Source organism: Poecile atricapillus, chromosome 1 (genome assembly GCF_030490865.1).
Source record: "Poecile atricapillus isolate bPoeAtr1 chromosome 1, bPoeAtr1.hap1, whole genome shotgun sequence".
Classification (NCBI taxonomy): domain Eukaryota; kingdom Metazoa; phylum Chordata; class Aves; order Passeriformes; family Paridae; genus Poecile; species Poecile atricapillus.
This window is the reverse complement of record NC_081249.1, coordinates 69284496-69310900: the sequence shown is the minus strand read 5'-3', so window position 1 is coordinate 69310900 and position 26405 is coordinate 69284496. Positions and strand designations below refer to the sequence as shown.

The window sequence follows — 26405 nt, the reverse complement described above, 5'->3', positions numbered from 1 at the left end:
TGCCAGCAGGAGTCTGTGAGCTCTTCTTCCCATGGCTTGGATCTGATCTGTCACCTGGGGGCTCAGCTCATACCCAGCGTGGTACCGGGGTCTTGAGCCTCGTTCCCACTGGGCAGAAACCCAGGGCACTCCCTCCAATCCACTGCTGCCCTGGCAGGCTCTGTGCCCTCAGGTCTCCTGCCAGTCACACCAGCAGCACATGGCCAGGCTTCCTGAGGGAACACAGGGCCCCTCCTTTCCCAGGGGCACCCACAGAACCCAGGTGGCAGGGAGCTGGGAGAGCTCTAGAAACCAGGGAACAGATTAAGCACAGAAAGGGAGAAACAAAACTGACAACAACTGAAAATGAAGCAGCAAGAAAACATGAACATTAGAAATCTGGAAAGTGTTAGAGCCCACTGAGAGATCTTTTAAAAAGTCAAAATAAAACTCACTTCAGACTGCTATTTAGGGATTTGTAAAATAGTTTCAGAGCAGTTTGTTTTGCAAATCCTGTGATCGCGTCAAAATCCCACACTTCCCACAATATGTTTTCCATCTGATTGGTAGAAAATGCAAAAAGAACCATCATATCCTGCCTCTTATTCTGATATAACCTCTAGAGAGGGTAAACGAGAGGACAAGGAAGAGTAATTCTGAACATGATTTCACAGTAGTTTTGTCAACTGTACTTGCAGAGTTTCAGAGCCTGGCAGCTTGGTTGTTACTCCTGATAAATGAAAAAGGTATTATTGTGTCTCACTGGTGGGTTTGCTGGGTAATCCAGAGGGATGTGCTGCTGGTTTTAGGCAAAAGGCTACAAAGCTTTGTTCCGAAGATGTGTTGCTTAATTAGCACAATGTCTTCCCTCCCTAAAAATGATAATCAGATTTGTATTCAAGCCCCATATTTAAGATTTCCCTGGCATGTCCATTCTGGAGCTTTGAGAATAAAGCTCATTGAGGAAAAGCATGGCTGCAACTACGAATGGAGATACAATAGTCTCCAGAAATACCAAGAGAGTTCTTTTTTCACAAGTGTTTTTTTTAATATTTGTGATTTAGATGCGGAACGTAGTGATAGCATAAATAGTACAGCCTGACACAGCTTGCCTGTTCTCTGGCATCAGCATGTCCTTTTACAAACAAATAGTCTCCTCTCACTTCTGAGCAGCACTCCTGCAGATAGGTGGCAGATAATAGTTTCTGATATTTATTCAGCAATTGCCACAGCTTCATATGGCAGGACAAGGAGCACCCATGAGGTACAGCCAGGCCTGGGGTGGCAGACAGCAACCCTCTCACCACTACAGTAGCTGCCCAAGAGTCAGCAAGGAGATGCAAAGGTGCTGTCTTTGAAATGTTTGAGCAAATGTAGGCAACCAGAAAGCATTTCTCCAGCTGGGCTGGGTTATCAAATGCCAGAGTCCTAGTCTTGCTGAAAGCCTTGAAGTCAGAGCTCTCTGAGTGTTTCTCAGCTGGGTAGAAAAAGGTTTAATTTGAGGCAGAACTGGCAGAAGCATGAAGAAGAGGCTTTAGGATTAGTAGAGTTTGGTGAAGCTGTAATCAATACTAAATCCCTCTCTCTGCCTGGTAGGTGAAGATTTCAGGCATCGCCTTACACCCCCATCCCAGGCTTTTACTCACCAGACATCTCATTAAACAGAGACTTTTTCCTGTGTGCAGCTCTGTCCCATCTGCCTGACTCTGCCCCAAGTAGCAGCCCACTCTCCCCTCTAGAGCCCCTCCAAAAGCCCCCCTGCACAACCCCATGCCTGCAGGACTGCACAGAGGTGAGGAGGGGGAGAGTGAAATAGTGCCACCAGCAGCAGCTTCTCTCAGTAGCAACAGAAGCCACCAGAACTGCTCAAGTATGCCAGGATGAGAGGCTGGATTAATCTGCTGATCCCCCCAGCTACAAGCTGAAGCCTTTGGCTGGTATGGGCTTTCTCACTAGGATTTCAGCTCCAAACACCTAAACATTGCAGTGCAGCTCAGGTGTTATCCAGGGAAAAAGCAATGTCTGGGCAACAACACTAATCTGCTGCTCCTAAAACATCCCTCCCAAAGGGATCTGCCCAGCTTAATCCATGTGATCACAGTCACAGCACTGCAGCACTGGGATGGGTGCTCAGAGATGCTGAGCAATGTCCATCCTCAGAGACTGTCAGGACTTAGCCAGGCCATTGTTTGAACCAAGGTTGAACTGTCGACCACCAGGACCCCATTCCAACCCCCTTTAGTGAACTTCTGAGGTAACAGGAGTCTTAGTGTCCCCTGATGTCCACCTTAAATCTTGCAAACTGAAATCATAACCCAGCTGAACTTCCTTTAGTAGCTGTGGCAATTCCAGTTAAACTTCATGGAGAAGCTCCTGATGACTTCAGCATGACTCAAAAGGCATCACAACTTTCTGAGAAACAAAGTCAGAAAGGTTAGGTAGGTAGATAGGTAGGTAGATTGGGAGGTAGGTAGGTAGATAGATAGATAGATAGACAGATAGATAGATAGATAGATAGATAGATAGACAGAAAGAAAAGTTATTTAAAGAAGTAATTTAAATAAAAGTTATTTTAAAAGCTAGCACCATTTTCATAGTGTCAGAATAGTTCAATGAATAAATGAGATGTTTTCCTTTTCATCAACAGGATTCACATTAAGTTATCAAACAACAGCTTTAAGGCAGGGCACATTGCTGTATTCCTTTGCTTGTTATATGGACATATTTCAGCAAGCATGAGCTGTAAAAGGTTCCCCTTCCTTTATCAACACATCTTCTTCAAAAGAGCACCTCTACAACTAACTATCCCTGGGGCTGTGAGGGTCCTCTAATAGGGGAAGCAGGAAATGGCTTTCATGGCAATTCTGCAAGCTTGTTGACCCCCCCCAAAAAAGCTGCCCAAGAGTCTGTGTTCCCCACATGCCCAGCAGCATTTCTCCCCAGAATTTTAGGGGTATAGTCCCCTCTACCTGCTGGGTGCTCTGGCAGCCATTTGCTGTTTTTATTCTGTCCTTGCAGATTTGCTGCCTCTCTGGTTTCTCAGCCAAGAGGGATTGCTCTGACATGCCCATAGTCATGGCCCTTCTGCTCCACAGACAGCCCAGCAACCTCTGCTTCCAAACCAAACACAGCCTGCAATTATTTAAAAATGGCCCTTTGATTCCACCATCCATTCATCCATCTCGGACACAAAAATAACACATTGTTTTATCTGTCAGTATAAGAATGTTTTTTCAGAGGAAATAAAGAGAGCAGACAGTTTCCTTCCTGACTCATTCACAAACTACTCTTCCAATCTGCTAAACGTGGCCATCGACATGAGGCGCTGCTCTGTTCCCTTTGATCTGCAGCCCCGTGTTCCGAGAGTCCTGGGACAGAGGAGAGGCTTTGGTGCTCACAGCAGCAGGCACAGGGCCTGTGCTTCTCAGAGAGACAAGAACGTGGCAAGGCTTAGACAAAGCCCCACATTCAAGCCCTGATCTTTTCCCTCCAGGCTCAGGGATGAGGTGGGAGGCTGCCATTTCCTGTGAGAAGGACAGACCCTCCAGAGCAGTGTACTAACGAGTAAAAAAAGCCTCTAGTGACATCCCTTCATGTAGTAGGAAAAGAGTGGAAAGGCATTTGGTCATATAGATAAGACAAACTGTCTCTCTTTTTATCATCCAGTCTCAAAGCCATAAATTTTAATGTGCTAGTCTTCATCTCCTGCTCCCGTAGAAGTCGTACAAGAACATTGCTTGTGGTCCCTCAGGACACGTAACCACAGAAGAAGCCTTCCTGGCTGCTCTCCTTCCTCTCCTCTGGACTAGGATATATGACTTCCTAGAAGCCATCTGACAGAATGTTTGTGGTTGCAATAAACAGCCAAGCTTCAATTATGTTAAAAATCAATACAATAATGAATTACACTGTCCAGGACTATGATTAGTGGGATGATTTGGACAGCAAGCGGCTGGCACAAGTTATTCATTTAGCTGTTACAGCAGCTGCAAAACCCTTAGCATTATCAAGTCACTCAGAGAGAGCTGATTATGCCTCTCTACGCTACTCTACTCTACTCTACTCTACTCTACTCTACTCTACTCTACTCTACTCTACTCTACTCTACTCTACTCCACTCTACTCTACTCTAATGTTGTGAGACCCCATCTGGAGTGCTGCATCCAGCTGTTACTTTGGGGCCTCCAACATAAGAATAATGTGGATCTTTCAGGGCAAGTCCAGAGGATGGCCACAAAGATGACCAGAGGGCTGAAGCACTGCTCCTATGAAGACAGGTTGGGACAGCTGGAATTCATTCAGCCTGGAGAGGAGACGGCTCCAGGGACACCTTTTGGCAGCCTTCCATTACTCAAAGGGTGTTTAATAGAGAGCTGGGGAGTCACTTCTTCCGAGGGCATGGAGTGATAGGACAAGGGAGAATGAGGGAGAATTGTTTCACACTGAAAGAGGACAGGCTTAGATTAGATATCAGGAAGAATTTTTTTATTCTGAGGGTGATGAGGACCTGGCACAGGTTTCCCAGGGAAGTTCTGCATGCTGCATCCTTGGAAGTGTTCAAGGCTGGGTTGGAGGGAGCTTGGAGAAACTTTGTCTGACGGAGATGTTCCTGCCTTCCACTAGACCAGGCTGGAGCTGTAGGATATTTGAGGATCCTTCTAACCCAGATCATTCTATGATTCTATAATTACTCATAAGGGGATATGTATTTTAACTCCTCAATTTCACTGCTTAGGCCAGCCCACATGTGCATATAATTATCCCTGACCCTTTAAAGCAAAAACATCAGCATTAACTCCAACTGGTAACACACATGGCAAAAAATCAATACTGAGAAGTATTCAGACACATTTAACAATTATATGAGAACATCCACAAACATAAAATCTCTGTGTAAGAGGTCTGATGATATTCTAATTATGTTCTATAAGGAGCAACTAAATGCATCTAGGAGTACTTAACACCAGGTCAGTAAAATAGATTATTTGAAATTGAATACATCCATGACACTGGCTTATATGGAGAATGTCAACCTGCTTCTCTAATCTCATAATTCATGAGCCAAAATGGTACTCAATGAAACTGAAAGGTCATTTAATAAACTTTATTTTTATTCAATGTAAAATTAATTGATAGAAATGACTGCCACAGGCATGAGTTGAGATTGTCAGAAGGCAGAACAATGCTGGACATTTAAATGACTAGCAAGATAACTCAAGCAATGGTTACAGAAATAACTAGATCAAATTGCTTTGTAGTAGTACCTTTGCATATGTAGCTACTGCTAGGCTAAAATATTCCAGTCTGATTTGGCAGTTCACTTTACATAGAAAATAAATAAATGAGAATATCCCAGTCCTCTAATTTCTACGGAATTAATCTGAAATGGAAAATGTGTGGGTAAAAGAGTGTTACATACTCTGTTTTTTGTTTGTTTTGCTGATACTAAATTTACATTTGTCTTCTACCCTGACCTGATCTTTGTTGGGTTGAAGCAATTCTTCTTTTTAGGTCAGTGTAAACACACTCTGAGTTAGCATTTCCTGCTGGGCTTCCTTTCCAACCTGGTACGCTTCCCTTGCTAGAACTTCCTTCAAATTGCTTCAGAGATCACCAGATGAGTGCCAGGTCCTACCCCTGTCCTTCCAGCCTAAGAACATCACTCTGGAGGGCTTGCCCTTCCCATTTAGTGTGGTGCTTTACCTTGTACTGTGACATACGCCGCACTCTCCACGGATCCTTTCAGGTTGGTGGCTATACACTGGTAAAGTCCTTCATCCTCCTCTTTTACTCTTTCAATAACCAGCATTCGGCTTCCGGGCCCTAAAATTATTCCTGTGAAATGAAATATTTTGCAATGAGAGGGAGCCAGGATATAAACAAAATCTGGCCCTTGTGTAATATCTGCTTCAAGCTCTTCTCAAAAGAAATCTAAGCCACAATGTTATCTGCAGGAAAGCCAAATACATTTGGACATCTTGTGAGTCTCTTGGAAATCAGTGTTTACAAAACACTTGTGTGAGTCAAAAAGCACAGCCTAAGCCTTGGAAGTACTTAGTACTGATTATGTTGATAGCACTGTGCCTATGCTTTCATCCAGGTGAGCACTTTAGCATGTCTGCAGCTTTTGGAGAAAGGATAATCTGATTATACTGCGCTTATGGGCCCAGATCTGCCCCAGAGGCAGCTCAAGCTTAGAGCCCTTTCAAAAGTCATTCAGACTGTCCCTATGGGAAGCAGACTTGCTCCAAATCTCCCCTGCCCATGTGGCATGGAACGATGGGCTGCTTTGCAAAGGGACTCTGGATAGTGCAAAGAGAATTCCCATGAGGAGTACCTTAAAACACAGGAGTTACCTGAAGTTTTAAACATCTTGTTTATTCCAGCTAGGTCAACCCAGAAGCCAGCCTGGACAATACTCCAAGAAGCAAGGAAGAGGCAGCGAGCAGATTTGACCTCAGGACTGCTGCTGGGGCACCTTCTAGCCAGGAAATGTGCAGACAAGTACACACTTATGTTTGGCTCCATCAGAACTACAGTCCCATCTAAATGTGTTCCCACCATCTATTTTGGGCACCTAACTGAAGTGCTCTGACCTACCCTCTGGAGACATTTCCCTGGCTCCTAATTGTATCTAGTGCATTACACCCAAGTTAGACACAGAACATTCATCTTGGAAGATAGTGCTATTAATGCACACTACAGCCATGTGATCACTTTAAAGCTTCATGGAATCTGTCTCTAGGTGAAGTTTAGTGCATGGGCTGCAAGTCTGCACAGGTTTATTACTCAGTTGGAGAAATCCTCAGAATTTTTTTCCAGTTGTTTCTATTCATGCTATAGTAATTTCCAATAACTCAGGACACAACCATAACTACAAACTTTCTAAAATGTTCTGTAGAAGTTAAATTCTACACTTTAAATTCAAGTTTCTATGGATCAAATCTCCTTTAACATTTTTGCTGAGTGTTTTAATTCTGTCTCAGTGTGTGCTTCTGAACCAGATGTGCATGAATTCCCAGGACAAAGGTTTTGCCTTTTCCTCCGTCATTAATTTCCATCTGAAGCATCCAAAGAACACTTCCATGACTGTGGTGCCAGCAGCTGGACATTTAGCTGTAGCTGATCTTTGAAGCCACATTCCAGAAACAGCAGTAAACAGCTCCCAAAGTTTTCCTGTTGTTGCAACATGACACCTGGATCCTCTGCCACCAGTAGATGCATTTGGATTTTGGACACTCCAGACATGGATTTAGTCTCCTGGTAGCTTTTGACTCATGAACAGACTTTGAGTGCCTGATCACAGACTACCACTGGTACTTCCATACATATCACAAGAGCTTGGTTTTCTCTTGCCTAGTTATCTGCTGGCCAAGATACCTGACCCTTGGGCTCCCTCTATAACAAATGGAGGGAAATATGTTTCTCTGGAGATGACTCTTGTAAGATGAAAATTTTTTCACCAATTCCACAGAGACCTGTTGTGTCTAGATCTCCAGCCTGGTTCATGTTTTGGAGTGAGACAGAATAACCTGGAGCACCTGGGTTACTGACTGACTGCCTTCCTTACATCTAGGTACTGGTGCCAATGATTCTGCAAATGGCTAAGGCAGATGGGTAAATAAAAAGCCTGCTGTAAGAGGTAGGTGAGTACACAAAGCTCTCACCTGGTTCTTGTTGTATTTCCTCATGGTTTTTAAACCAGGATATCTGGGGCTCAGGAATACCACGAACCTGGCACTCCAACATGGCAGAGTTACTGGCGTTCACTGTCTGATCCGTAAGCTGCCGCAGCAGGGCTGGTGCCTCTTGAGCTATAAGACAAAACAACACCTTTGTTTTACATTCTTGTAATGGTGGGGATTTAATTATCTCCCCTACACTCATTTTATTCTCTTTGTTAGAGACTGCTACGGCTGTTCTACCAAGCTCATTTTTCACTGATTTTATTTACTGTTTTACTTTGCTCAGGAGGGTTTGTTGTGTGCAGAGAACTCCCATTACTCAGCCATGGCATGTTATGGTGACCAGTGAAGACCCAATGATGACAGTGTTCAAAAGATTTTCTCAGTTCCATGACCAACCACGCTTGCTTATATCAAAGGCAATGATTTTCTATGAAAGCTCAGCTTCTCGTCATCAAAGGAAACAACCTGTGACACCAAAGATTTGAAGAACCATCAGGACACCCTTGTAGCAGAGTATCTCTGTGTTGCTGATAGCACTTTGCAGCTCTGTACACCATGATATATATCCATCAATGTGACTTAGATAATTTACTTACTTTAGAGAGTACAGTTACAAATCATATTCAGTAAACTCACAGAATCAAAAGCCAGTAACCATGAGCACAGAAGCATTGCACCAATGTCTTCATAAATTATTCCGCTTTTGCGTTTCACGTATTTGGCTCAACATAACCAGGCCTGGCCAAACCACACCACAGCATTTCAAAAACACAGTACAAGTATAATGTTAAAGTCATCCCTGAAAGAAACAAAATATCTCATGATCGTTTCAACCCTTTGCCACTCCTTCCCTCATTTCATACAGTGCTGAAGGCCGTTCTAACAAAGGTCAAGATATTTACAATGTTTATGCACATTATATGGCAACATCTTTCATTCACATTTGCAGATCTCACATAATTATTTTTGGTATTTTGGTCCATTTAAAGCAGTGACAGAGAATTCAGGGAGCTCCTGAGCAGTGTCACAGATGGAAATGCTCTGCAGATTCCCTCAAATTCCCCAATTATTCGTAATCTTTCCCTTCAAGGCTTCCCTTCCCGGGATCAGCAATGACTAACATGGTAATACACACATTCCCAATATGAAACAAAACAAAAAGAAGCAGAAATCAATTATTTACAAGTATTTTCTTTCAAGGTGTAACAGATGCCAATACACCAAGTTCAGAATCAGCTGAATTTCTGATATTCTGTGTTTGGAATATTATTCTTTATCCTTACAGAGAAACTAACCATCAGACATTTCCATCTTCATAATTATTCTGTTACCAGCCATAAGTGAAAACTCTCCAGAAATATTATACCCCTATGTACCACCAGCTTATGCTGCGTGCATGAGCCCCACAGCACTAAAAACACTTTTAAAGTGGGCTATTTTTCCCCTTACCCCTTGAAATTAATTCCAATACAATCATGACTGTGCAATGACTATGGCTTTTGGGCTTTTCTGAACTGCAAGCCAGTAATTTCCACAGGCAATGATATTTGTTATTTACAGCCTGGTAGACAATTTGTTCTCTCTTCCCAAACAGCATTGTTTATGAGAGACACTATAAATTTTTCATCACATACCTACACAATGACATAGTCAACTATATTTGCCTTGCAGCCAAGAGGACTCCCTCTTCTCCTTGATACCTCATCTCAATTTTTCGTTCAGTTCTCATTTTTCACAACACTATGAACAGGTATGGTCCGAGGCATGCCCACACATGCCTGCTGAATAGAATTCCACATTTACCAGCAGTCCCTGGCAGACACCCCAGCCCAGACATCCAAAATGAAGGCAGACAAGATGACACAACAAAGGCAAATCACACGTTCTGTGAGTTGTGATTAATTTTAATTTGTTTATAGCCATACACTAAAGATGGAATTTCATATTAGGAAAAACTTTTTTGCTTAAAACCTAAGTCATCATTCACATACTTTCAATAATTTCTCTGCTACAATCAGCTGCTTTTTCAAGGACTTGGTCAACCTGAGGATTATTCTCTTTTGCAAACCACCTGTTTTCTCCCATTCATTTTTGCAGTGAAGCCAAGGGGGACAGTTTCCAATGTCCCTCTAGGCTCACTCCAAAGCCGAGGGGCTAGCCTGGCCACCAGCACAGTGTGGGGGTCAGCACCCAGGGTAGCCCCCCAGACCTGACCCCAGCCTTTATGCTTGCCCACAAGTGCTGCTTTGCTGGCCAAACTCTGCTCTCAGTTACTATGAGGAACTTCATTGTAGGCAGAATTTGGCCCAGGAGAGTGACAGGGGGGTCACAGAAGGGAGAAGAAGACATTGGTCAGAGTACTTGTCTGATCTGATGGATGGTAGGGAGGGGAAATTTGCATTTTTAAAAGCAAACAAAGGGAAAAAGTTACAATTTGTTAATTTTTGGGTTTACATTTGCATTCTATCCATCTTTGCCCTTTGTTATGATTATGTTGTCTGTTCACTTACTTTTTATTAATCAGTACAAAAATATAAATACAAGCTTTATTTTAAACACTGAAAAAAATAAAAAAAAAGAAGAAATATAATTCACACCTTTCTCCCTAAACAATATATTACACAATAGAAGGCAGAGAAACTCCCCAAACCCATGAGATTCTCCAGTCATCCGAAGACATCAAAAGTGACATCAGTAGTTTTTATCCTGCCACCAAGAGCTGCTTTCCTCAAAGGTTTCCAGCGAGCTTTCTCTGTGCCCTCCAACACGGACAGCCACCTTGGGATGTTAGGACATCCTTGCACAGTGTGGCCCTCTGGGTGCTGGTTGAGACCAGGCTGGTGGGACCTCCACTCAGCAGTGACATACATCATTGCAATGCACAACAATTTCACACAAGAACAGTCTAATTGCCACATCTCTTTTTTTTTTTTTTTTTTGACCCAAGCTCATATTGCCTGGCAACTGGCTGCCACAAATCATCATGCATAGGCTCCCAGGGCCATGGAAAATTCATAATGTCCTGTCATCACCTCCCACCTTGCCATCAAATGTCTTCCCACAAAATACCCTAGGAAAATCGGGGATTCTGTGTTGCAGCTCTTCTGAACAATTGCAAATGCTAAAGAGTGCGCTTGCTCCATTTTAAGCAGTCGCCAACGACTTCACTTGCATTTTAGGCATGTTTTAGGGAAAAAAGAGAGCCTGATCCCTCTGCAAGAATGCATTGTTTCTGGAAGGCATCACGCTAATAATGAACAAAAGAGTTACTGTATACAAGCAGGCTATAGGTGACATTTCAAGATATAAATGATTATTCTTTTCTTTACTCTGACAACTTCCAGGTTATCAATTGTTTTCTAAGCATTTTAGGTTCCATGAAACTGGCATTATGGGGAAATGCTATTGTTTACCCTTTCACACTTGACAAAAGCAATTCCCACGTGAAAGGCAAGTTTAGCCGTGGGACACGGTCTTGATACCTAAAGGAGGAAATAGTCTGGTGAGTTCCCAAGCGCAAAGAAACTGTCATGTTGTCACCCTCTATTTTAAAAGCACAGCCACTTTGTTCCTTTGCTGTAGCTATTTTGGTCATTGTGGTCTGTTTTGTTATGGCTTATGTAAATGCTATATAAATGATTGATCATAAATGTAACAAAAAAATAATAAAAGCTATGTATTGTAAAAAAATAAAGTTATCAGATCTATTAAAAATAGTAACTTCTTCCTTATACAGAATTTATAGCACACAGAAACATCTCATAGCAAAATCATGACAAAAGAAAAGAAAAGGGGAAATGGTCACAAGGAATTCTTAGGTTGCCCTTAATTGTCCTTCAGCAGTTTTGCTGGTTCTTAATCCACATAATAAATCCAATTGTCATTTGCATACCAAAAGCAATGAACATCTTTAATGGCTTCAATTTTGAATTTGTATTTTAAAAATGTATTAACTAACCGTGCTGGCTAAAACCTGGTCAGTCATGTTAGTGTAACATTCCTTATTTAATAAAATAATTACAACATTACAAACTCCTGAATCTTCAGGCCAGAAGCAACACTCACACTTTTATCAGTAGTTTTTAACATTAGTGCAGAACTGACTTTAAAAATTGACCAACACAGCAACTGGAAGTCTACCTGGATTTATTTGGAGAAACATGATTCATGTCTGTCAGTTGTAAATCATCATTATTATAAATGATATGATAGGTCTGTGCATTATACCAACATTTTTATTTCTTCCCTGCATACTTCTTTTAGAAGATACTTTTTTAAGATTAATGTACTTTAGTGTAGAAAATAATTTCAAATAAATAAGTATTAGAACTTGCTCAGCAGGTAATATTTATAAGTCCATCAAGATCAGATTAAAATAAAAAATATGTAGTCCAGTCAATCTCAAACTGAATTGTGCTCATTTTGCACATTCAAGTTAGCTTATTAAATGTCCGTTGTTGACTGAAAACAGCAGTTTTTAAAGTTAATCAGTTTATTCAGCTTTGACACTTTTGATGAGGCTGATATCAAAGCGGAAGAAAAGATTGATCCAAAGTTTTCCTTATTGCTCAGTAGGAGACAGCAAGAGTAAAAATAACGACATGTAAAATGTAGCACAGGGGATCTTCCAAACCCCAGCTTCGTTGTGCCTTTTCAAAGCAGAAAACACCCGTCTGAACTCAACTGGAAGCTCACGCGTTAGGATTTTGTTTGCTATTCCTCCTATTTCCAACCCATGGGGAAACGAGCACCACCTCAGGGCTTGAAAGGTAGCAACAGCAATAAAAAAATCAAGATGATATGAGACATCTCTTACTGTTTTTAATGAGTCCTTTAATGTTTTACATTGCTTTGTGTTGTACAATCATTCCTTGTGCTTTTATATTTGAGGATCCGAGAGTAAACAGCCTTTTTGTTGCAGTGCTCACCTCTGATTGTAACGTCTTTCTTTTGAAGCACTTCTTTCCCCGTGTATATGTTCCTTGCTCGGCAGGCATAGGTGCCTGAGTGCGCCAGGGAAACGTTTTTGATGGTCAGAGTGAGGGTGATGGAGTACTCCCTGTTGTGAGACTTCCTTGCTTTCGTCTGATTGTTGACTGTCCTAGGTAAAATCCAAGCAATGTCTTTGTACAGGAATTTGTTGGCCGAACAGGACAATACTAAATTCTCTCCTTCAATGGGCATTTTTTCCAAACTAATATGGAATCCACTTGGTACATCTGTCAAAAAATCAAGAACACTTTTTAGTTTATATGGAACTTATGAGCCAAAATTAACACAGCATATATTTTCCCCTTTATCAGGAAGTCTTTGAACTAATCAGTGTTGTTGTCTTCCTGCTCAGGCCTGTAATCTTTCCTTTCATACACTCAAGCTCCAGCTATTCTTATAATTTGTCTTGGAGCTATGATACACTTGCCCTCAGATGTCAGATGGTGTAAACTGAAATTGCTCTTGGAAGTAACACGCTTGTATAAATGTTATGCCAAGTTAAGACAGACTGGGGCAAAGTACCAAAACCAGAATTATTTAAAGACAGCTCAGTGGGACTATGAAAAAGGAGGAATATTCTGATCACAGCTCCAGCTTGTGAACTTCATAAGAGAAAAGAAATCTCAAGAGGGCAGTATAAAAATACTGCATTTCATCATACATCATACTGTTTTCGTGTTATTCACAAGTATTCAGATAAAGTATGTCTACTTCTTAAAAATGTTCATGTCCTGAGAAATTACAACATCTGTGATCACATGCCTGAGATTTCCCTCAGAACAGAGGTGTTTACCCTCCCCACATTTAAAGCCTACCAGCCACCCAAGAGGTAAGCAGAAGTGGTACCCTCTGCCCTGGGTGGCCAGCTGTGCGTGTGGGCAGCACTAGGATGAAGATACTATTTTTAGGTGGCTTGGCATTAACACAGGTGAAAGATATTTTCACCTGAGAGAAACTAAGGATCATTGCATTAACAATTTACTAAGTGTAGACATGGGTTAAGTTTTCACTTCATAGCAGATGGTTCAGGCAGGAGTCTCTTAGCCAACAATGTAGAAAGTCCTACTTGAAAAGGTCCTGTTTGCAGTTTATTTAATGTCACTTGCAACTTCCTCCACCTGGGGAGTGGTGCAGAGCTGTGGTGGTGTCAGCTGCCTCCCAGCTGCCTCCACCTGGGGCTCATCCCTCCAGAGAGGCACTTACACCATTGACCTCAGTGAAAGTAGGAGTAAGTTCCTGAGAGAAAGCATTTCCAAGTTTTACTCCTAGAATGCAATGTCTCTTGGCTTATTTGTAGCCAATATTCTGATAAAGTCATTTCCTTCTTCTCAGTCAAGTGACATCGACTGTGGTCATTTTCAATTGTTCTTTCACTACTAATTGCTACGGCACTTGGCTGTAAACTTGACTTGAAATCTTAAGAATGGCTTCTTCTTTCATAAGGGAGAGTTATACCTTCTTTTCTTGTTTCTTAGGTCGTGAATGGCTCAATGCTGACTTCCATTCAGTTCATTCTTACCAGTATTGCTTCAGGCTTAACATCACCTCAGCAGGAATGTGTAAAAAGCATCTCTCAAGTGAACAATATCCCACATATTCTTTCATTAACCTCTCTCACTGTTTGACCAATCCATCAGAAAGCTTCTCCCTAAATCCCCGCATTGCAAACTGATCTACCTTGCCTTCCAGAGAAATCATGAACATAACCTGCTCACTGCTCTCTGCCCATTGGAAGCCTGGCATCAGTTATTCAATCCTCTTCTCCACACCTAGCCCTGTTAAACAGAGGGCAAATGAGCTCCTGCTAGTCCTGGATTGAAATTTCTCCTGACAGTAGATGCCTCCCAGGGAGAGGTCTGATTTCTGCTGGTTGAACTCATCGTGCCCCTGCAGAGGGAGCAAAGTGTGTGCCTGTCATCGGCTGTAGTTCAGGTGTGCAGTCCAAAGATCAACCTGGTGGAGGCAGTGACACTAAAATATTAGAATGGGTTTTAAAACCTGGGGGTTAAATTGTTCCACTTACGTTCCATTGGGATACCGCTTTTCTCTCTCTGGCAAACAAAGCTATAGGAAAAACTTCAAATATCATGAACTCATCTATGAGTGACTACCATCAGGATCCTGTTTGATATGTAAGAGTGTGTGGTACCAGATTCTAATCCCAATTAAGAACAGGTTGACTGGAAGTGCTATTAAGATGAAACATCTCCACACATGGAATATATCATATTTAGCCTCAGCTGCAAAACATGTAGACATCTACTTGAATATAGATGTTCTGTGTTCTGTATGTGAGCAAAAGTTTACAAAGGTGACAAAAGCTTCTCCAGAGGGCAGTGAGAACCATTCTTTTAAGATGGGTCACATTCTAGAGATCCTGGTCCCTCATGCTTAATCATGAAGAGATCCTACAGGATCAATTTAGGCTTAGATATCTAACTCTAAGATTGAAGTTAGATTAAATGAATCCCATATTTGATTTTGCTAAAAAGCATTAAATTCAGACACACTTAAAAACAATCAAATGGTCAGCATTTTGAATATGGATAAGGATTTGGAGGAAAGAAGATGCTGCATGTGTACTCACGGTACATTTCAAATTCTTCTGATGTGTGTTGGGAAAGCCAGGGTATTGGTTAGAAATAGTGGTAATTTTTGCTTTTGAAGATGCCAGTACTCAGTAAAAGCTCAGAAGAGCCAAGCAAAACTCTTAAGATGAAACTAAAGATCCCTGGGGACTGAGGCAAATGAACTATTTTTAGCTTAAAAGGATAGCATGCCAACAGAATAATATAGTTACAACTACTTTTATGTTGTCAGGTCTGGAGCTCTTCCTCAATATGCCTTCTGTGAAGATTATTTTCTGAGTAAATCTGGGGACAGAAGAAAAATGCACAGGATTCCAGAAGAATCATTTGTTTAAAGGCTATGAGACTCCTAATATATGACACCTCTCACCAATTGTTACAGACTCAGGCTAGCTAAATAACATGGCTGGGAATAATGTAAAAGGGTTTTATTTACTTTAGTGATTTGAAGCTTCCTGTGGAAATAGCTCCCAGGTTTCCTGATGGAAGATTTTGTTTATCTTTGCCAAGCACCATCAGGAATCTCAAAATAAAATGCGCTTAGTGACATTGGGAAACCAGAGAGATAAGGCAGAGCTGTTCCTGTTTCACCCTCTGTAATTGCAAACACACCCATGGGCCTGCTGTGTGCCAGCAAAACAGCCCAAAATGTAGGGAAAGGGGCAGGCTGGATGAAAGGGTGCTAATACAATTAAATTTGGCATAAAGGTGTTGTTACAGAGACTGCTTCCCTACCAGTGGGCAGGAGAGCTTTCAGAAATCACCTAGATTGCTTTTATATAAACTTCACAGCTACTTTTGAGTCATGAACAATGATTTGCTTTTAGAGCTCAGACAATACACAAATGCCCTTCATCTGACAGAAGCCATAGGAAAGCTACTCCAAAGCCCATGGTCCTCGTGTCATACACCCTCAGGCACAGTGTATAAAATCATGTATATCACTCTCAAACTTCCTACGAAAAAATAGGCAGGTTTCACTTTAAACCCAGAAATAATGATATTTACAGTAACTAAAGAAAGTGCTTGTTTTCCCTAGGTTCTCTCTGTTGGCACTAATTTCCTTATGTTTACCTTTACCTGAAGGAGTGGAACTTGTCACCTCCAAACAAGGGCTGCTGTGACACGCTCTTCCACCACCTTCCTAATGGTTTCTGCCTATAAAAAAGAGACCCTTCATTGCCCTGCAGCCACCTCACTGGAGTACGTGCATTTTCTCATCCCCAGGACAAGGGCTGAGGGAGATTGCCTTCAAGGAAAGGGATCTTCCTGTTAAGAACAGGCTTTGTCTCCATCTGCTCTTTGGAGTAATTTCTGGCATGTCCCTTCTACAGAGGGCAGCAGCTCCTCTTCCTACAAGGAGTCATCCCCTCCTGCTTAGACACTTTTCTTACTTTTAGACGTTTTGTGTGGCTCAAGCTGACTTCAAATGGCGCCAGCAGACTCAACAACATAAGATAAAGTAGCCCTAAGCTGTCACACAAAACCTGAAGTATTGGTTTTGGACTCATCAGAAGGAAATACTTTTCAGTGTCCTGTTCACATCCATCAGCATTTGAGGCTCCCAGGTTTTCACTCCCTCAGTGCATTTTTCAGCACATTCTGGACATGTTTGTTTCTTGGTGTGAAATACAGGCTGTACCCAGCCACAGCAGTTTGGTCTCAGCCTAATGGAGGAGAATTATGGTGAGCATAACCAGGATTTTGTAGGAACCAAACAACAGTATTGTTTACACTGCTTTCAGTCAATGTAAATGAGTGTCAGAGGATGATCAGGACTTTCCATGTCACACAGCTGAAGTGTTCAGCTCCAGGAACTCATAAGGCAGATGCATTTCAACTTCACTACCCTATAAAGAATCTTTGCCACCAGTCAAGATGTTAAGAAATTCCAAGCCATAATAAAGCTGACACTCCGCTTTCTGAACACCAGCCAATATAAGATTCTTCAAAGGAAAGTCATAATATTCTGCATGTTCTCATGCAAGCTTTAGTATCAAGCAGAAGGATTTCCTTTCATCCTTGGTTAAGATCTGAGAATGTTAGGTCTAAATAAGAAAACTAGGTCCTTCATGTCACTGCACTAAAATACTTGAAACCACCATCAAAACTTTGAAAGGGAGATTTGGATACGGTGAAGGGGGTCCATCAAAGTACATCTTTATTTGATTTCAGAGTCTTCCATGTCATACTGTGAAAACTGAGGAGTAAGAGTTAGAGTGGGCCAAATTCAGCACCTTGCATGTTGAAAGAGCAGCGTTCTCAGTGAATGATTCTCAGTGACTTCTCAAAGTTTCATGTGAAGTACCCACAAAAAGACGAAACTATCATTGGCATGTTAATTTATGGAGAGCTATGTGGTGTTCAGCTTTCTGTCCAAACACACACAGTGTGAGGATAGGGATGAAAGCAAAACTGAGAGTGGGGACAAGAGTCATCTTCAAGGTGGCAAATGTTCTTGTCACTTCCACTAATAGAACATGGAGACATTTTTCTTGTTTCTGTACTTTAACAAAAAACCCGCCTATGTGTCATTTATCTGTTTATACTTCTCATACTTCTTACAATTTTTCTGTATTTACAGAAAAGTGGCACTTTCTAAATGTGAGAGTGTGTTATGACATGGAGCTTTAACAGCTGTAGACACCCACAAACAAAGTCTGCCAGGTGAAACTGTACAAGCAGCACAAAAGTGGATACCTAAAGAGAAATGATGAGTGCTTTCAGTGGTGCTCATCTGCTGGCATGGCAGGGAGTTATGCTGCCTCCTGGTAGCTAAGGCCTGAAATGTTGGTGAGGCAGTGCCACAACTTGTCAAGAGCACTTACTACTACTCATTGATACTCTTCTGTGTGGACAAGAGTGATAGTGCAAGCTGGATGGAAGCCAGATGGAATCTGGGCCAATTCAAGGAAGACTGCAAAATCCCGGAGGTGCCAGAGAAAGGTATTGGTGCCCAAGCTACCTTTTCTTGTCTTTTACCAGTTAGAGGACAGGGTGCTCTCCTGGAAGCACAAAACCAGTTCATCTGTGTCAACAGATCTACTCAGCTGGGGACCAGCTCTGTGGAAAGGGACCTGTGGTGGACAACAAGCTCAGCATGAATGAACAGGGTGTCGTCGTGGCTAAATAAAAGTCAACAGGCTGATGGGTTGCACCAGCAAGGGCATCACCAGCAGAGATAAAGAAGTCATTACACTCTACTCAGAACTTGTCAGGCCACATCCAGAAAACTGTGTTCAGTTTGGGTCACCTCTATACAAAACAGATGTGGAAAGTCTGGAAAGGGTCCAAAGAGGTGCCACAAAGATGATCAAAGGACTGAAAAGTCTGCCATATGAGGGGAAGCTGAGAGATCTGGGTTTTTTCAGCCTTGAGGAAAGGCTGCAGGGAGACTATCAACACGTTCCAGCATTTAAAGGGTAGCTACACAGAAGCTGGAGACTCCTATTTTACAAGAAGACACATGGAAAATATGAGAGGTAATGGGCATGAGTTACTCCTGGGGAATTTCTGAATGGACACAAGAATAAATTTTTTATGATGTGGAAAATCAGTTATTGGAATAATCTCCCCAGGGAAGTGTTGGATTCCCCAACCTTGGACACTTTTAAGATCCATCTGGACAAGATGCTGTGCTTTTCCCAAGACAGGTTGGACCAGATGATCCTTGAAGCCCTTTCCAACTTGGTATTCTATCACTCAGCTAGTCAGAATATCTTAAAAATACAGAGTTTGGACGGGGGAACATTTTTTGAAGCAACTTATTTTATTTTTTTTACTGAATCTATTGAGTGTGTGTTTAGTCTCCTTTGATATCTCTCAGAATAGAAATAGAATGAATTTCACTAAAACCACTCATCAGAATTGTAAGCAAGAGAATGACAACATAAAAACTCCGGAGATTACAATTTGGGGATTAAAACATCTAAATATTTTAGCCTTTTTGCTTTTTCTCATATTTTCAAATGAATTACATTTCTTTAATGATCTACCCTGAAAACTGCCAACAGCCTAAGTTCATAAAACTACTGCTTTATAAACAAAACAAAACTTTTGACAGAAAACAAATCCTTTGTAATTGCATATGTAGACTTTGTGTTGATGAATAATGCAGTAGTTATTCCCAAGAACACATTGTGGACTTTTTTCAGTAATTCCTGAAGTAAAACATTAAGTCATTTGTTTGTGAAAACTCCAAACACATCTCATAATGCAAAAATAACAGAAAGCATACTCATACGTGAGTATAACATGATAGGAATTCTCAGTGCCATGGCACAAAATGACATTCCAGGCTGTCTTTCTCAGAAGAGGAGACAAAACCCTGTGGTCTGTATCCTGGCACTTTTCCACCTATAAGTTGCCATTGCCCCTGAGATCCGTGAGGGGTACCCCAGGTGTCTCTAGCACCATGCTGCCTGCAGACACGAGCACTGTTCTAGAGACACTGTGTTGTGACATATCCTGGTGGGCAGCAGAATGGGGCTGTAGACACTGTCAATGTCACACATGAAACTGGCTTACTGGTGGGCGAAAATGCACTAAAATTTCATGTACGGAATGACTGCAGAGATAAACCAAAATGGGGAATTACTCATTGCTGTATTTGTGAGTAATTTCTGTCATGCTTGATACTTGAGGGAGGAATGAGTCATTCACCAATTTGGTGTCCCTAGAAATCCAAACCAGGTGCTGTGAAATCTACCAGCATCACCCAAAAGCATGGTATGAGCTTACAAGTGCATGCATCACGGCAATTCTGAAACTGTGGTATATTAAAAAGCCACAACAGCCTAACAGTTATAATTCCAGGATCAGGAAACATGTTTGACTCTATAGAGGAGTAGATCTTACCTGTTACAATAAAACTGACATTTCTTTCAGATTTTCCCACTTTATTGGATGCCACACAGCTGTAGATTCCTGAGGATTTGGCTTCAGCTACAACAAGAGTGCTAGCAGTCTGCAAAAGAAAGAAGAGGTTTGGCTCTCATTGGCTCAAGAACTCAGTTAAAGCTTGCCTTCTCTTTTTCCTAAGTCACTAGTGACAGTCCCATGATCCACTCTTTCCATTCATTCAGTGATGGGGCTATTTAAAGGAGATGTCACCATATACAGTTTTGCAAAGAATAGAAGAATAACAGGAAACAAGCTCCTTGTGTGACCCTTGTATCATCAAAGCCATCATGACCAAAAATCTTTGAATGTGTCTTTCAGATTGATTTATCTCTCAGTGGTGATGTAATGGTAAGCTACAAGACATGAAGCACGACACAGTGTGTTTCACACAAGGAGATAAGCAGCCTGTAGGAGAGACAGACTGCAAAGGGGATAGGTGAGGCATGCCTCAGGCATTTGGATAATCCTGGGGGAATAAAAGTAGCTCAATTTGGCACTAAACAAGCTTGATTTCTTTCATTTCCCCACATATGTGTCAAGTGAGACAGAGCAGCAGCAAAAGAGATGTTTACCCATCTTCTTTTGTACTATTTTCTGTTCTTGGACTTAATATTTCTATTATTAAATAATAATATGTCAGTTTTATTTATGTTATAATCTATCACCATCCTAAGAAGTCCAGCACACTAAATATTTTCTCAGTTATATGACTTGAAAGATAAGGCCAGGGGCCAAAAACACCTAATGTGCCCTTAGAAACACAAAAACCACTATAAGGATAAGAGCTATACTTTAAGGGTGATGGAAAGCCATGGTCTAGTGGCTTGGGCACTAAGCAGAAGATGAAAGTTATACAGAAACAAGTGACATATCATTCTGTTATGGAACTGAGACATGAGGCATGGACATGGACTTCATCAGTGTAATGTGCTCCCAGTTACAACTTAATTTTCTGTCTTTCTGTTGCCATTTTACTTGTTCTGTAAAACATGGTTTGGCTGGAGTTACAGGCAGAGCTGGGACAGTGACAAAAGGAAATTGTGGGGCTTCAGAATTCTACTGTTTGGAATTGTTTGGCTCTTCTAAAAATCTCAAAAATAAGTTCTGTGCAATTAATGCATTCTATTAAGTCTGCCTGATTGCTGGAGTTCAGAGACAAGCACAACAGGATGAGGCAGTAATAAATAAGGACCAATTACCTACATTTTTACATAAACACTGACCAAATATTTGTGCTGCTTTTGTCTCCTGCTGGGAGAATCCATAGCTATCCCCCAAACTCCTGTTGAGCCCCTAAATGACATGGATTTTCTGGTTTTCCAAAACCACTCTTTCATAGAAAGAGTCTATTACTTTTCCTACTACTCAAGCAAACACCATTGAGGCAAATCATTTGGTTTTGACTAATTTGTTTTAGAAGACTTCACTATGGAAAATTCACTGCAACTACTGCTAACAGCACCTCTACCCTGTTAAATTGTCTCAGTGGCAAACTACCTGTCTGCTAACGCACTACAGAATATTTCTAGCTATAATTGTTATAAAGTACCTTTTTGGATCTTCTGTGAGATGAAAGAGGATCAGTAATACCAGATAGATAATTATAGCCCTTAGAAAAAAGCCATCCTGTTTTGCTAAATTCAGTAGGCTGACCTCTACAAATTTCTAATTATAAAGGCTGGGCCCAGCCCTGTCCATATTTTGTCATTCTCTATGAATTTATTCCAGGTTCTAAACATAATTTTTTAAAGTGTGGACACAGAGCACAGTACCAGGATTCCTGCATCTGTTTTATCAACACTAACTCAGACCAGAAAGAAGTCCCAAAATGTCTACCACAGAAGGCTAATGTGGGTGGTTAAAAACTGCTTCTGCCATCCCAGACTTTCCACCAAAAAATAGCCTTTTTTCTGCTAGCTGGTATTACCTCACAGCAACTTTGCCCAGGAGGGAGCTGTGACCTAACATGCACAGTGAAGGGGAGTGAAGTCTTTGCTCTCTGACTCCAGGACACCTGTCTTTACCATACACAGAAGCAGAGTGTTTCTGAGCCTAAAAAGACATGCTGACTATTCCTCCCACAACTACTCCAAAGGTTTGAAAAGTTTTTGGAAGTATCAGACTGTATTTTGTCCTTATATCATTAGGTATTACTTTTTAATGGAAAATCGTATATACTATATTGAGTTTTACTGCTTCAGCCCACTGTGATGTGATTATTACTTCTATCACACTGAGGATGGTGCACAGAGTTATGCTTAAGCAGTGTGACTACAGTGGCTTACAGATGATGCCCTTTCTTGTGCATTAAATTGCATTGAAAGCCAGTGATTTAAACTGACAGCTTTTCCCCTCAGCAGCATTTTAGTTTTGACCAACTTACACTGTCCCAAATACTTCTCCAGCATGGGCCAAGGATCACTTCCAACAGGCAACTCCCATGCAAGCAACAGCTCTTTGGAAGGCAAGGGAAATAAATGCTGTGAACACAGGAGGCCTCAATGCCAGAGAGCACACACTGGTATGTTTACTCTACTAAGGCAGAGAAAGCTGCAGTGTCTAAGAGGAAGTTAGACTGACTTTGCAACAGAACAGAATATTTTAGAGACAACATGTCTCTGTATAAATCTTTTGGCTTATAAATTAGTCACAAGGATAAGATAGCATCTCTTTAAATAGTTTGTGAGCCCTCCAGTGGTGCAGTCTGTGTTTTTCATTGTGGATGCCAGTCAAAACTCACCAGAGAAGCAGTGTGTACAAAACTAAGCCTGGCATGTTGTTTATGGAGAAACCATGGCTGTTTGAGACCAGTTTGTGCAGCATGGCCCCTCTGTACAGCTATTGCTGCAAAAGAAATAAAAGTTTTTGCAATCTTGTCTCATCTGACATCACAACAGGGAGTTTCAGGCCCTGGATTTGCAACTACATTATATACAGAAAGTCTAAACTGAGCTGGCACGATCAGACAGAACAGGCAAATCCTTCCTGGCATACTCAATAGCTTGAGCATCATGTGTCCACAAACCCCATTTACCACCACAGTTTTGGCCCTTTATGCCCTTTTTCTACTCCCATAATCTCAGCTGAAGCACAATGTTACAGGGTCATCTCAAAGCCAGGGGCTAGGGAATTAAGTCCTGTACTGCTGCTGCTTTCTGGGCAAGTAAAAGAGGCATAAGGCAGAAATCCTAAGAGATGGAAGAGGAATTTACAGATTTGTTTGCGGTGGAAACTGATGAGGAAAAGACTGGGGAGACAAAGAGAATGCAAAGCAGCTGACATAATCATTGCACTTGGAGCCACGGTGGGCTGGTCTTTCCCCTGGAGGGTCTGCTCAAATTTCTCTTTTCTCAAAGAAGCTGAGACAGAGGATTCCCAGTGCTCCAGCTGATGGCAGAGAAGGAAAAGAAGCTTTCAGAAAATGTTTGGCAACCTCACTCTTATGTGTCTCCCACATGCCCTGACTTCTTGAAACAGCCCATGTGTTTAAAAAGCAAAATACTGCCCTTTCAACATAGAGCAGGTTAGTGCAAGTCTGTCAGCTATTGGCAATTCTCTTCTAGTTATGCTTTTACAAAGAACTATTGGTTAAAAAAATAAAGGAAATAAATGAAAATATGCTCTATTTATGCCCTTGGACTTATCTTTGTCTAAATGAATATAATTTAGGAAGTTCTATATGTAAATATTGGTAGTGCACTACTGGATTGATCTGTTTGTGCCAAAGACATACGATCTGTATGCCTCACATGTTGGCAAGGTGCATTGGTGCAGAACATCTGGTCAACATGTTTCACCTTCAGGACCACCATGGAAGAAACACCAAAATATCCATGACACGAGGACATGAGTATCTGCAAGAGAGCACCCACTCTTCCCCTGGGGTCAGACAGAAAAATATGTTGCTGCTGTATATCAAGCAGAGCTGTGTTTTCCCTCTGCATCCCGTGATGTCCCACAGCTCAGCAGCAGCAAGACCCAAGTTCTCCTGGTTTTAATCTCACCAAGGGCTTGGCTCTGCTGGTACCTCCCAAAGATTCACTTAGAAGTGTTGACAGCAATTCTAGTAGCGCTCGGGAGGGCTCCAGGAGAAGTTACAATGTGCTGAAGAGAGGCAAGTGGCGCTCCCACTGCTATCTTTAGCCTGGGTTCTGAGGAAGATCATACTGTCCGTATGTTCATCTGTCTGCCAGCCTGTCCATCTGTCTGCCAGCCTGTCCATCTGTCTGCCAGTATACTCTCCTCTACCACGTGCTCAGTAATTTTTGAATCCATTGTCCAGTTTCAACCAAAAATTATTGACAGCTCAGAGCTCATGAGATCTCACGCATTTCATGAAAACCAGATGTGAGGTAGAGGAGAAAGATCAAAATGCTGCTGTAGTGAGCTAAACAGCTTTCCCTTCATCTTTGTGTTCCAGATGGCCAATCTGCACAGATGTACTGGCCAGACAGCTGGCATGTGTCAGGACTGAGAACAGACACAGCACATGCTTCTTCTCATCAGTAATGTGGGAACTCGGAAGAGAGGTAGAAGTTTAGGGCTTGGCATAGAAGATGCTGGAGAGATGGAACCCTTCCATTTTGCATGATTACACTAATAAGTCATGTCCAGGAAGGATTGACTCTTCTGACTATCTAGCACTCCACTTTGGAGGGTTACAATTTTTAATACTACCACCAGTCAGGCTGACCTATCTTTGCACAAGGGTGAGTCTAAATTTTGTCTTAGAGAATCACATTACAGGGCCATTGCTTTCCATTTTTCATGAAGCCAAGTGGCTTTGTCATTCACAAGAATGACACTGGAACCACTAAAAACCTGTGTCAGGTATTCACGCAGTGGAAAACAAAGCCATAAATATATACATACATACATACAAACATAGATATATATATACACACACACACACTTTTCCACACACACATATATGAATCATAAGCTGTAATTTCATGCATTATTACCCTTTATACAGTAACTGGAGACACACCCTATGACACAGATCCAGCTTTTGTGGTACCTGCAATAGGTCAGCGTTTGCTAGCAGAAGAGGCACGAGGCAGTCAGGGACATTCTGCTCCATTTCAGGCTCTCAATAAGTTAGTTCCCAAAAAACAAAAGGGTTTTGTCTCACTCCCTCCAGCTTCTCCTTGTACTCAACTACCCTCCTGTCTACTGTCTCCTTCCCTTGGATTTATAATCCTTTCTTCTTGGCCCAGACTTTTTGCTTTCCCTCATCTGAACTTGCCTTCTTAGTGGCCTTCCACACATGCTGCATGCCCAGGATCCTTGTTGACTTCTCCTACAGCACCCTGTCCCTTGTACCCCTGTGCAAGGAGTACCAAAGTGCTTTTAAATCTGTTGATAAGGCAGAGTGTGCCTGCCCACCTGGGACAGAATGCACTGAATGCACGCACTGCTACCAATTGTACGCACCAGCACAGTGAGTGCACCAGCTCTTTGGACCCTGTTGCTGCAGGTCACTCACTGACTGATGTTCTAATGAACACTGACCATGCAAAGAGTAACAATCAGTGTTAGCCCTCAGCTAGACACAGCAGTCAGCTTCAGCTGGGAACACAGAAGTGATGGGTGTTAGTAGCTGAATGACAGAAGAGCGTCTGTGACCTGTTTACACGATAGGCCTAAGAATAGCGCAACTTTGTAGGAAGTTGCTGAAATGTCCAACAAAACGAGAATGAAAACATTGGGTGGGGGAATCAAATCACTTCAAGGGTTGTCTTATGATTAAGTATTATGGCTTATGTTACGAAGTTCTTCCATTGTACCACTCGAGTTTCTCAATGTCCACTTAGAGAGGCTTTAGCGGAAATGTTACTAAAGCACTGTTGTCACGGTTTCTCTGCCACCAAAGAATAATATAGTACAGGCTTCCTGCACTGCTTTAACTGCACAGGCACAGGGCTTGAGGTTTTTCTGACTTTAAAATATACTTGTGGCTACCTTGATAACCACAGACAAACAAACAACTGACCACAGCAAAGAGTCGAACTGGAGGCACTTAGATGTTCCACATACAGGAAACATGTGGAACTGGCACAATGTCTTTAGGACAGTGAAAACAGCTACCTTCATTGCTAAAGAAACCTGTTGATCATTCCTCGTTCATCTCTTCCCTTGCTTACAATAATCTCATCCTGTGACCACACGCATTTCTCCTTTCATGCTAACCCAAATGTGAAACTTTCTGAGTTTCTTCATTCATTTCCTACCTCTTTGTCTCCTACATCTTTGT

The 26405-nt window shown here is 41.8% G+C and overlaps 1 protein-coding gene across 2 annotated transcripts in view; it reads right to left on the bottom strand.

Moving 5' to 3' along the window:
* The window catches only part of FLT1 (fms related receptor tyrosine kinase 1), a 108481-nt gene that overhangs the window by 27958 nt on the left and 54118 nt on the right, over window positions 1–26405 (bottom strand). For both annotated transcript variants that reach the window (XM_058828806.1, XM_058828811.1), the window contains exons 12-15: window positions 20105–20213; window positions 12596–12886; window positions 7647–7793; window positions 5683–5814 (exon numbers count right to left, since the gene is read on the bottom strand). In XM_058828806.1, coding sequence (XP_058684789.1) covers window positions 5683–5814; window positions 7647–7793; window positions 12596–12886; window positions 20105–20213 — 679 coding nt within the window. The remainder of the gene's footprint in view (window positions 1–5682; window positions 5815–7646; window positions 7794–12595; window positions 12887–20104; window positions 20214–26405) is intronic.